Below are 12,500 nucleotides of genomic sequence, written 5' to 3' on the forward strand. Positions count from 1 at the left end.
TTTTCCATTAAGTCTTTATTATCAACAACAACATCAACATTATCATTCCTACACCATCGCTATCATCAACGTAGTCGTCGTTGTTGTCGCCGTCGTGATCATCGTCGTCATCTTCGTCATCATCGTCGTCGTCATTGTCTTCGTCATTGTCTTCGTCATCGTCGACATCGTCATCGTCATCGTCGTCGTCTTCGTCATTGTCTTCGTCATCGTCGTCGTCATCATCATCATTTTAAAGAAAGACTCTTTCAGTCCATCCCAACTAAAAAGCCAATATTAAAAATACCATAATGTTCTTTGCTTGCCCTTCCAAATTTTGCATAAGCATTGTTTTCATTTTCTCTTGCGACCATTGTAAGTCCCAAGAGGAACACAAAGAGTATTATGGTATTTTTGAAAGTGGCCTATTGACTCACCGTTCCCGTACGCCCAGTCATCATTCAGTCTATGTCGAACTTTCTGATAAATAGCTGACATTGTTTTCATGTTACTCTTCCGCCAGTTTCGTCCTAAATACTTTGTTTGGGCTTTCAATAACTAAAGAATAAAAGATGAGATATCCCAATTGATATAAACCTCTCAATGGCGTTGCGCAAATGAGCTTCTTCTTTATTCCTTTAGTGGCACGGGGGAATTTAGATCTAACACGCGGAGTCCGTGCATCATCTGTGTTCTTCTCCAAATTTGCATAATAAGCTCACGACGACATGAAGTTGAAACAAGAGTTGGCAATTTTAATCCTAGCAGTATTGAGGGACAATTGTCACCCCAATCTTGTTCAATGCCCGAACTCCCACGAGTTTCGAATAGCTCAGTGGTAAAGCATCCGCATCCGAACTTTAGTAATCGGAAGCGGTCGCAGATCCGACTCCTGAAAAGGAGCAATCGGATTTTTCCTAGTACTCCCGAGTCAATGCCGAAAAAACCTCTTCAGTTCAACAATAAGCCAGTTCGGAGTTTCAAGAAACGAATGTGCGCGTCAAGATAAAAACAAGAATAAGCTAGAATATAACTGTCTTTTTTGTTATGGTAAATAGCTGCAAGAATTTCAATTACAAATCTCTTTTTGTTTAATATATGCTTCCTTTTATCCCGACGCCTGCACGTTTCTTGAAACTCTGAACTCGCTCATGGGGGTTAACATTTGTCATCCACTTACTTCATAACAAGTCTGTAATATAGAAATTAACTCACTTTGAGTACATACAGCTGGAGAACTTCATGTTTCACCTTTAAGGCACGTTTCAGGATAGGAGCAGATTTGAAGACAACAAGCATCTGACAAAAAGTTGATAGGAGGAAAGATTCTCAATTCAAAAGTTTAAAGAATCTTTTCAAACGCACATTGCTTTAAAAGTGCACAAAGAAATTTAAGTTTAAATGGAGGCAATTTTACAGAACCTCTTTGATTTTACGATTTAAAGTTGATAACCTGCGTTGAGTATGAGGTCTAAAATTCAAACGAAAGCTTCTCAACATGTGGTTCTAGATTTCTTGTCTGTTGGTGAAATCGCGTGACAAATCAAATGAAAACTACTGAGCAGTACTTCCCTGCGGTGCTGTTTAATATGTTGTACAAGGTGGTGCTAGCTTTTGAGTCTGTGGGTGAAATTCTTAAGTGTGACCATTCAAATGAAAGCTGCTGAGCAGTACTTTCCTGTGCTGCTGTATATTTTGTTGTACAAAGTGTCGAAATGTGGTTCTAACGTTTGAGTCTGTGGGTGAAATCCTAGGGTGAAATTATTCAAATGATACTTTCCGATAGTGCTGTTTATTTATTGTACAAGTTGGATCTAACTTATAAGTCTCTGAAGTGTGACCATTCAAATGAAAACTCTGGTTACATTTTAAAGGTTACGTCAAAAAAAGCATCACAGAACTGTTTCAAATCATCTTGGTACTAAACGTCATCCCGCGACACCTGCGTCACGCAACTTCACGACACATACTGAGCAGTGCTTTCCTGAGGCGCTGTTTATTGCGCCGTACAAGGTGGTTCTGAATTCTGAGCATGACTATTCTAATGAAAAATACTGGAAAGAACTAATAGATTTTTCAGTAAATTGGTTTTTCGATCCTATAAATTAAATAGCAGCCTCACCATTGTTCTCGAGTGTTTCCATTTTGTAAGTTTTTGGAGAATACGCAAAAGGTTGATGCAAGAATACAAGTTCCTCCAGCAACAAGCTTCTTGGTCGGCATTTTCCTGCAAACAAGAATTAACGTTTCGACTCAACTGTTGTTCAGCGCTTTGGCAATTATTGCCCGATGTTCTAATATGAGCAATTAAATTGCAATGACCTCTTGCATTTCTTTCATTTATTAGTAAATTAGTCCATGGAAATAGACCACTTTCGATACATTAAAATTCAGTCCAAAACAAAACACATCATCTCGAGGCTCTGGGAAATAAATATAAGGATTTGTATATTCTCAAGAGCCTCGAAGTGATGCCTTTTGTTTAGGACTAAATTTTAATATATCGCAAGTGGTCTATTGCTTTTGTCTCCTCAAAAATGATCAGAGCAGATTAATTCTAAACAATAAATGAATACTCCAGACTTAGTTGATAGAGAATCACAACGGTACCGCAAAGATCATGCGTTCGGATCCCCTGGGGGCTATTTCGTGTGTCGTGTCGGTTTTCAGTGCTGTTTCCCGGCCAAAACGTCACAGGAATCACGAGGAATTTCCGAATTTCCAACCCAAAACGTTCCTTCAATTTTAGAAAAACTCGCATTGACTGATTTTTGCAGATGAGTTATCCATACTAATTTTGCAAAGCAATGCCTTGACGATAAGGTGCAATTGTTTTAGATTAGGCCAAACGAATATGTTTACCTTCACTCGGGTAGAGGAGTTTCGGGTACATTTTATCCCGCGTGCCCGTCCAGCTTTTATATCATTCGACCTCAATGACATAAAACGGCCAGTTTTGCAGGATCTAATAACAATTTCTTAAATTCTCCAGGAAAGAGGGAAGATCATTCTTTCACTTTAAATATTAAGGAAACTATATCCTTGGGGCTTGGTTCCTACCCTGCGGGATGAAAATTTTCCGAAACCCGTGGGGTATCCTGGGGTAGATTCCTCCGAAACCCCTGGGGTATTCTGTTTGCATGAAAACAAACTTTCAAAGGAATATCAAACTTACCAAGCTCTCGGCTGTGAGCTCCAGGGGGTCCCCCAAGATACAAGTTGGAAAATCCAGTTGAGGAATTCTAGAGAGAATTGAACTAAAAGCTTTAAATGCAACTATGACTAAAACTGGCAGTTTTCTCTTTTTCTTTGGACTTCAAAACTATTTTTACCTAAGAATTTCTGCTAAACCCTAATCAAGTAAAAATGGCTTTTTCTTAAACTGAAATTTTCCAATGATCCTCCGTGGGGGAATCTTGCTGACGTCGCTCTTACTGAATTTGTGTCTCGTTAACATTTGAATTTGCTTATAGATGGCATCGTGTTTTAAACTGATTAGCGACAAACATACTCACGTGTTTTTTGCAGCGATGAAAGCAGAAATGTTCTGGTTGAGAAACTTGAGTATAAGAGGAATGCAGTTGGCAAAGACAAGATGCTGACTCATGAACTCAAACTGAAGACAAAAACGAAAAAAATGTTAAGACTCACTGCCCGCTAGGTGGCAACAAAAATCGTATACTTTCTATGCGACCAAACATTGCGGAAAGTTTTCCAAAATAAATATTAATATTAATATTAATCTTAATATAATTATCTCACCTGATAAATATGGTTGAGCTTGAAGTGCTTCAGCAAAAGAAAAAGTACTCCAGATATGGCCTTCACTATTATCTCCTAAACATACGATAGAAAACACTGTTAGCCACTATTAAAGATAGTTTGGTCAGGTGGCTGAAGCGCTTAGCATGACAAGCGAAATACTCCACAATGACTCTCAATGGAAGCTCTATTTCGTCATCTGTACAAACGTATCAGTCACGCTTACTTTCGACCTTAAAGTTGCTGAACTTTTCGCAAATTAAACAAGAGTAAACACCGAATACATATCATCATTATAGCGCCAGTCGCTTCTCATTCGGGGATATATATTACTCGAAACGCGCATGCTCTTTAAATTGATTATGGAAAGCTAACGTTCGTTGGCGTTTTCGTGTGGAGGAGCGAAAACGATTCGAATGCTTTATGTGTGGACGCGCATTATTTTTAAAACGGAGGGGAAAATCTCCGTTTTTCTGAAGACCCCTTTACGGTGCGTCTTCGTACCGCTCTAAGGGGGTATTTACATGAGACCGGTATGAACTTGTACCAGTATGAAATTTTTGCAGCCGTTTACATGAAACCGGGACGAAATGCTCGGTGCCTGGTTTCGGCACGAAATGATATGTTTTGTCTAGTAAATACATGGTTGTCCCAAAAGTATACAGGCTTGAAACTTCTCGACCCGGTCTGAGATTTAGCTAGATTTGTTGTCATTTACATGAGAACGGTACGAACTCAGACCGGTGTGAGAATTTTTCGTCTCGGTCCAGCAACCGAGATAAGTCAGAACGGTCTCATGTAAACGCATAAGAAGAAATGTATGGAGACCGATACGAAGTCATTCCGGTCTGAGTTCGTCCGGGTTTCATGTAAATACCCCCTAAGCGATGCCCTGCGGACCACCAAACAGACTTTTAATCCCCTTCAAACGGTGCAGAATATACCAAATATTTTGCAAGTAGAGCATCAAAACAAGATAACTTATTTCAAAAAGAAAAAAATTTACGCACCTTATGTCTGTTCACATCGATGCCAAGTCTCATTGAATGAAGAACTGTCGAACTGAACAGAAAATAAAAGTATGTAAAGACCTTGTACATGTAACGCAAAAAGTATGGTATACTGCTGCCTGTTATAAGAATGTTATGCACACCTTACCTTAAAATCCCCTTCCCAACCCCCCAAAACACTCATATTTCCGTACATAACTTAAATACGCGTCGCGCAGGTAAAAAATACGGAACTCACACAAGGACAACGACGACGGCTACAAGAACGCCACAAAACAGTGGGCTTAATCATGAACGAAAGCAATGACTGTGCACGCCCTGCACGTGCGTTTTACATTTTTGTACATTTCTTAGCTGCCGTCCTTGTACTGACACAACAGGGACTGGGGAGTTTAAGAAACCACGACGGCTACAGCGACGAAAATGTCACTTCAAACTATTAGTTTGAGCTATCCTAAGTGTTTCATGATTATTCCATCTTGTTTTATATTATAAAATATGGGCGAAGTGTCCTATAACTGGATTGGTACGGACGGATTTGAAGTAAAGAGTGAGACTGAAAGATTCACTGTAGTTTGTTCACGCGTTGTCGTCAAAACCTTAAATTTAGTAATTTCACGTACTGGTTTTGACGAGTACAGGAGACAATTGTTCAAAGAAGCGTGCCGCACGAGCATTTTGGTTCTTTCCACCAATAATATTACTGCTTTTTGGCGGTGTCGTTGCCGTAGCCGTCGTCGTTTGTTAAACTCGCAACTTTACGATCTAACGACGGCGACGTCGACGAAAACGTCCCCTCAAAATATAACGTTGCACTGTCGTAAGTTTCTCGCGGTTTAGCCATCTCGTTTGCGTCGTACAATGTGGGCAAAGTACCCTAAAAGTAAATTGGTACGAGTGGTTTCAAAGAAAAAAATAGAGAATATAAGATTCACATTTGAACGCTCTAGTCGTCGTCAAAACCTCAAACTTGGTGATTTCACGTCATCGTCATATTTTTGTTTTGTGCCGAAGTCTTTCGCGATTATTCCATGTCATTCACGTCATACAAAGTGGGCGAAGTATCCTAGAAAGTAACTGGGTACAAGCCATTTCAGGGTAACAATAGAAAATGAAAGGTTTGTATTTGTACGCTCACCTTGTCGCTAAAATCTCAAATAGGAGTTTTTCAAGTGACGTTATCGCCGCCATGTTGGTGGACGAAAACAAAAGATCTCTCATTGGTTGTTTACCATTTACCAAAAAAATTCGGTTGGAATGTTAATGGTACGCCTATTTTGGTCGTCCCAAACGGAAATTTCCGGAGAAAACGGGATTCAGGCTTGAAAGGTAGTCCGCAATTTCGGACGGAAAGCGTGTTTACGATCTGCATTCCCCTACGATTTTGTCTCTCTCCAGACTCTCTCAGTAAGCTTGAACGAATTGTTTAAATGGTACAGGCCGATCCCAACTGAATTTCGCATTCGGGAGTTCTTGCTTACCATTTGAACAGCTTAGTACCAACCGGTTTCTGCTTGTAAATGGTAAACAACCATTAGCTTCTTTTGTTCGTCCACCAGAAATCGTACATTTCTCTTTTGTTATTCGTGTCTCCAGAGGTTGGTTGAGAACGTCCAATTTGGTGATTCACGTCATTTTTGCGCAGAGTACAGCAAACATACGCGCTAAAATGCGTGCCGCACGTGCAGACGATTATTTTTTTCCCCTTTTAACCAATCATATTATTGTTTTGTGCCGTTCGTGTTGACGACCGCGTGGTAGCTCTTAGAGGTGGGCAGACGCGAGGGGTCATGTTGCAGGGACATGTCGCAGCGACAGAAAACTTGTTTAGTGCACACTGAGGCGACATGTAGCAGGGACATGCAGCGGGGACATGTAAATAAATAAATAAGTAAATAAATATTGATAGTGCTAATCACCCTTACTTGCAGTCGAGGACTGAATTGCGAAGGGCGCGGCTCACGACATCGGGCTGAAAGCATACAAGGGCGCCTCTGACTGCCGCTATACAGTCCATGTTTGATGTTGGAACACAGCACCACAGCTAGATGTCAATAAGCTGTGAGTCGATTTTGATGAGGGAGGAAAACCGGAGTACCCGGAGAAAAACCCTCGAGTCAGGTTGAGATCGACTCAAACTCAGCCCACATGCTGGCGGCTCGCAGTGGTGGGAGGCCCGATGGATAACCACGAAGCCACCCTGACTCCCTAACAGGGACAAAATCACAACGGGCACACACTCGCAAATGTTGGGGGTACATGTTTCAGGGATATGTTGCACCGACACGTCTCCTCGTGTAAACTGACACTTTTATAATTGTGCAACACCATGTGGGTTTTTTTTATCCCCGCGACGTGTCCCACGAAGTTCAACTTGTTGAACTTCATGGGACACGTCTCGGGGACATGTCGCCGCAACATATCACTGAAACATTTACCCACAACATTTTCATGTGTGTGCAAACGTTGTGATTTTGTCCCCGCTACACGACCCTAATGCATGTCGCCTCAGAGTGTACTAAACACGTTTTTGTCGCTGTAACATGTCGCTGTAACATGTCGCTGCAACATGACGCCTCGTGTCTGCCCGCGTTAAAGTCATTAACGACGTGAAATGACCCAAAATTTAAGGTTGTGTGGAGGCCGTGAGAATCTGACCCCACAGTTTTTAATTTTCTTCCCAAACAACCACACCGTTCTTACCAGTATTATTCCCGCAATGTTGATACACACTTTCAAGGCGGAATGAATTTAAGAAATCGCGAAATTAATACACAGTAGGGAGCTTACACAAAGACGACGACAACAACATTACTATTTCTGTTAATGGATCGGAACTTGAAAACGTACAGCGCAAAGCTCTTAAGTCTGGAAATTGATAAGGAACTGACATTTTAATCGCGTGCTGATAAATTATGTAGGGTTATCCCAGCGCATTGGAAATTTCAAAAAGATTAGCCTGGGAATCAAATCATAGGGTTCTCTTTTATAATGCTATTATTAGACCAGTGATGGATTGCGTCAAACTGTGATAATCTTTGTCTAGATTGTGTTTAAAAAGCTACAAAAGAGAGCAGCAAAAATCCTCCTAGGTGCTGACAGTTATGCGACCTCTGTTAAATTACTTAATTTTTTTTTCTTTTCTTTCGCATTCGTCGTACACGTGGAATTTTCGCCTCGTTTTCCTCTACATAACAAGTTGTTTGTGGACAAAAAGAACCCCAAACCATTTTCCGGTAAATCAAACAAGGAAAAATTAGGTTTCATGGTTATAGATCGTTCGTAACTGACTCCTAACCGCAATTTTCTTCATGAACTGACGTTTACTCTCTGTTGACTCTCAAAATAGCTTCATCGAAACTCATATTTTTCATATTTTCATATTGCGTCTTTTTTTCTAATAATCCGAGTTTTTGCTTTTTTTTTTTGTTAACTAAATCCTGGAGATTCTAAGTTGCCGTTGATCACGCGAAGCAAAAGTCACAAGCTTCACTCCATTTTACGTGACACGTGAAACGTGAAATGGCACTCCGACGTTTGCCGTTTTACGTACACGCAGTGTTAAATCTCTCTAATAACTCTGCACGCCCCGCGCGTGCGTTTTACATTTCGATAAATTTTCTTTGTTGCTCTCGTCCTGACAACGACGTCAAATGACCAAATTTGAGATTCTTTGGAAAACGCGAGCACCTGACAACAAGAGTGAATTTGACAAGAGTGTTGTTATGGCATGGGTGGGCTTCCCAGCACAGTCACAAATGAGTCCTTTTTTAGAATACCCGTTCCCGCGAAAATCAGTTGTCACGTCCCTGAAAAAAACATGACAGAAGCAGTCACGCGTGACATGGCTTCTCTTCTTCTGATTGGTTAAAATTAGCGGCCCTTTCTTTGTTTCGCGCGCAAGGTGTATCTAAAAATAAATCCATTTGTGACTGTACTGGGGCAAGACCGCAAAGTGATAGATCAACTCTTTTATCTAATTCACTCTTGCTGACAATAAATTTTCCAATTTTCTCTCCAAACATCCACACCGTTCACATCAATTTTAATCGCGAATGCTTTACGCATTTTCCATGCCGCACGACTTCGAGTCGTGCGGCATCGAAATTGGCCGAGTCGAAATTGACCGTATTTGTACTAGAGGACGTCTTAGGCCCGTTACAAACGTCAACCTTTTCATGTGCCGAATCTAATGCAAATGAGAAAAATCTATTGTTTTCGCTCATTTGCATTAGATTCGGCACATGAAAAGGTCGACGTTTGAAACGAGCCTTAGACGTCTTAGACGACTAGTATAAATACGGGAAATAAGGTGAACGCATTAAACGTCAGACGAATTAAACGTCTCAAGTTAAGTGGGTCGAAATGACGCACTTAACAGACGTCTTAGCCGTCTCAGACGTCTAAGCCGTCTAGTATAAAGACGACACGCACTAAACTGGGACGCACTTAGCAATGAAGTGCACACAGTCTCTTTGATAATTAAATCTCGGTATCTTTTGAAGAAAATTGTGAATTTGATTTCTATCCGTCGAAGTTAAGTGCGTCCCGTATTTATATTAGTCGCACTTACGGCCAGACGTTTAATGCCTCTGGACGGCCATTATTACAATAATACTACAGTATTATTTTTAGACAACGTTCTCATGGCCGTTTTCGTCATCCTTGCATAAGCTCCCTTATCTTCAAGGCGTGGTGTTAGGAAGAAAACTAGCGAGAAAGCCGGTTGTTTTGCTTACGGCATGTCTTCGGGCAAGACGTCTGCCAATATGTTGATGGATTCAGTCTTGGCTTTGGCTGTTGGAGCAGCAGCGAGAAGAATCTTGAGTAGGGCAATCTGAAATACAAATATTTAAATTAATTTTTTCTCTAAAACGATTGCTTCGATAGTGAACAAATAGACATGAACTGCGGATATCAAAAGACTGTTTTCAATTTAAAAGGTCATCGCGATAGATTGAGCAACTTAAGGTCTTAAAGAGGATTTATCTTTCTCAAGTTTATCAAAACATGACCCAAATAGCATCTCAGAAGGTTATGCAATGAAGCGAAGATCGAATTTTTCATAAATTTCAAAAATCCTACACTTGATTTTTGCGGCACACCCTTTCAGCTGACCAGAGGGATCGAATCGCTGGTTTGTATCCCAGACGCGGACGGCAACCGGAAGAGACCAATTCGCTTTCCAGGATAGTTGTGTCTCCCAGATTTTTATACTAATCATCTCTAATGGAGATACGAAACTTGGCAATGAAATGTGGTTGTGTGAAGACGAGTTAAAAGGGAAAACAGCTCACTTCCGGTTGCCGTCCGCGTCTCAAAAACGCGCGTGCTTAAGTTCCCTACTGACATATAGCTCTGAACGACGTAACGAACTAAGTAAACAAAGAAAATCTTGGCAGTTATGATCGCTACTTTGGCAGTTACGATAGAACCGGCGGACAAATTTAGTGTTGCATGGGAATCAAACCCCAGACCTCTGCGGTAATAGTGCAGTACCTACCAATAGTCCATTTTACAGTTGTGTGCTTAGTTACCTGGCCTGTGAATGAAAGTGAGGCTGCAGTTCACATAAACATAACAAAAGGAGGGAGGTCTGTATCATAACAAGGTCAACACCAGCCTCACTTTCATTTAAGGGCCAGGTAACTAAGTACACAACTGTCAAGAGGTCTATTGAGCTATCATGAAGCCAAATGGAAGCTGGGAATTTTTTGAGTTTTTAATAAACGAGTGAGGCACGAATTCTTCCGGCTGTGAGAAATGACGTGCTCCTGAATCGACGTCATGACTTATTACTGGGTTGCCCTATGGGAAACCCAGTCGGAAAATAGGTAGATTTCCGTTTTAGTATTTTTTTCCGTGTCGGTAAAAGTCTTGCCTGTTACTCCCCGGGTGAGTGGTGCCTTTGTGCATAGAGCCTTCTGCGCGTATTTTCTTAGGATCGAGAGGGTAGTGGAAATGCGTAGATTTCTCTGGTGGACACAGTAGAATCATCAACTTAGCCTGCAATGGCGTCGAAAGTCATGCAACGCGAATGGCGTTTTAGTGGATCCTTAAACAAAATATACCCTTATGGAGCTCAATAATGGAAAGTCAGTTGGATAAACTAGGCATGAATCTCAAAAGCGACGAGTACTGGACTTCGACAACAATCTATCGCCCGTCGAGACGAAATCAAAGTGAGCAGTATTTACCTGAAGTACACGGTAATTTGACACAATTGAGTTTCTTGTCTTCACGCACGCAATGAAATAGGAGGAGGTTTTCACCTCTAAGAGCAAATATGTTGTTTGTTTCAATAAAATTTTCGCTGGAAAAGGATTCTGTGGTATTTTCTGCCTTTGTGAATTATGATATCATGTTGTGTATTGAATTTTCGAGCTTAAGGTTCAAATGTGATATGGGAGAAGTTTTTTAGTATTGCTCTGTAACACTGTCTGTAAGCAGGAAGGGTTCACAGGCCTGTTGGAAGCGTGCTTGAGTTTCAACAAAATGAGGCCCAAAATCAGTGAAAAGTTGTGACGCAGATGAATAATAAAGTAGCTGCTATTTCCAAAATGATGGAATTACCTGGTGATAAATAACGTCGTACGCGTCTTGGAGAGTAAATTTTGACTTTGCATAAACAAGAGTTGAGCGATTGTGATCTTTGTTTTGACTTCTTTGTCAAACTTAATAACACTTGACAGAAAAAGAAACTTACAAAAACCCGGTATCTTGCCATCATTTGACACAGATGCTCCACTGTTTGGCGAGTAAACATGCCGCGGTAACTTAATCACGGCGCCCGCTGAATTCCGGCCATGTCACTTTCGATTTTGCAATTTACTTGAACGTAGCAAAAATCTCCCAAAATGTTTGTCGCTGATCGTAACTTTTTATATTCTATATTCACGGTTCAAAATTAATGTTGTTTTCATGTCGTAAATATTTTATTCTCGATCGACCGTCCGGGAAACTTCCTTCTGCTCTTTCTGCAAACTGTGTATCAATATTTATTTGCTTTTTCATCAATATTTGTTTTGCATAAAGCAAGCTACCAGAATCTGTACCTTGCTGAGTTCGCATTTGTTAGCGTTAATAGTATTTTCGGTCAGATGTTTCTGTTTTTTATGAGGGGTTTATTGTTTTGGTCTCCCATCCCAACACTAACCCCGCGAAACAGGGCTTGACTTCGGTGTAGTTTAGTATTACAAAGTTTTCGGATGCTCATAGGGCACACTTGTGGTGAAAAGAAGTTGTGAGGGAACTTGAAAATTATCAACATGTCACCCCAGAAGCCAATGTTTCTCGCTTCTCTTTTATTTGTTATTCTTCAGAGACTGGAATGCTGTATTTCAGTACCACACAATTCAGTGCCTTCTGATTTTCTGTAGCACGTATCACAGGCAAGCCAGTGTATGCTTCACAGAAGCATCTAGTGTTCAATGAGAAGAACCGAGTGAAGACCAATGCGACCAGTGTGCCAAATCCGCGAGAAACTAATAAATTAAAGTCAAACACTGACGTTTGAAAGAGAAAACCGGCATATACGTGAAGAGAAACATCTCGAACTCGTTGCAAAAGATACGAGATCCAAACGTTCTTGAGTATAACTTTCGCAAACAGAAAATGTAAATGTGGCAAGCGACGAAATAATCGTCGCTTCTTAAGATATTTTCTAGCTCTCACCATGTACTGCGGTAGATTTGGAAGCATGGCTCCATACAACTGTTCCACAGCGTTAGAAGGAAGGTTGACTTTTCC

At 40.8% G+C, this 12,500-nt stretch overlaps 1 protein-coding gene across 1 annotated transcript in view; it reads right to left on the reverse strand.

Moving 5' to 3' along the window:
* The window catches only part of LOC138011771 (striatin-interacting protein 1 homolog), a 45,999-nt gene that overhangs the window by 1,853 nt on the left and 31,646 nt on the right, over window positions 1-12,500 (reverse strand). The window contains exons 14-22 of the mRNA XM_068858929.1: window positions 12,426-12,500; window positions 9,491-9,588; window positions 4,752-4,803; window positions 3,742-3,816; window positions 3,495-3,595; window positions 3,155-3,221; window positions 2,102-2,206; window positions 1,195-1,278; window positions 417-537 (exon numbers count right to left, since the gene is read on the reverse strand). Of these exons, the coding sequence (XP_068715030.1) occupies window positions 417-537; window positions 1,195-1,278; window positions 2,102-2,206; window positions 3,155-3,221; window positions 3,495-3,595; window positions 3,742-3,816; window positions 4,752-4,803; window positions 9,491-9,588; window positions 12,426-12,500 (778 nt within the window). The remainder of the gene's footprint in view (window positions 1-416; window positions 538-1,194; window positions 1,279-2,101; window positions 2,207-3,154; window positions 3,222-3,494; window positions 3,596-3,741; window positions 3,817-4,751; window positions 4,804-9,490; window positions 9,589-12,425) is intronic.

This window comes from Montipora foliosa, chromosome 7 (assembly GCF_036669935.1).
Source record: "Montipora foliosa isolate CH-2021 chromosome 7, ASM3666993v2, whole genome shotgun sequence".
NCBI classification, from domain to species: domain Eukaryota; kingdom Metazoa; phylum Cnidaria; class Anthozoa; order Scleractinia; family Acroporidae; genus Montipora; species Montipora foliosa.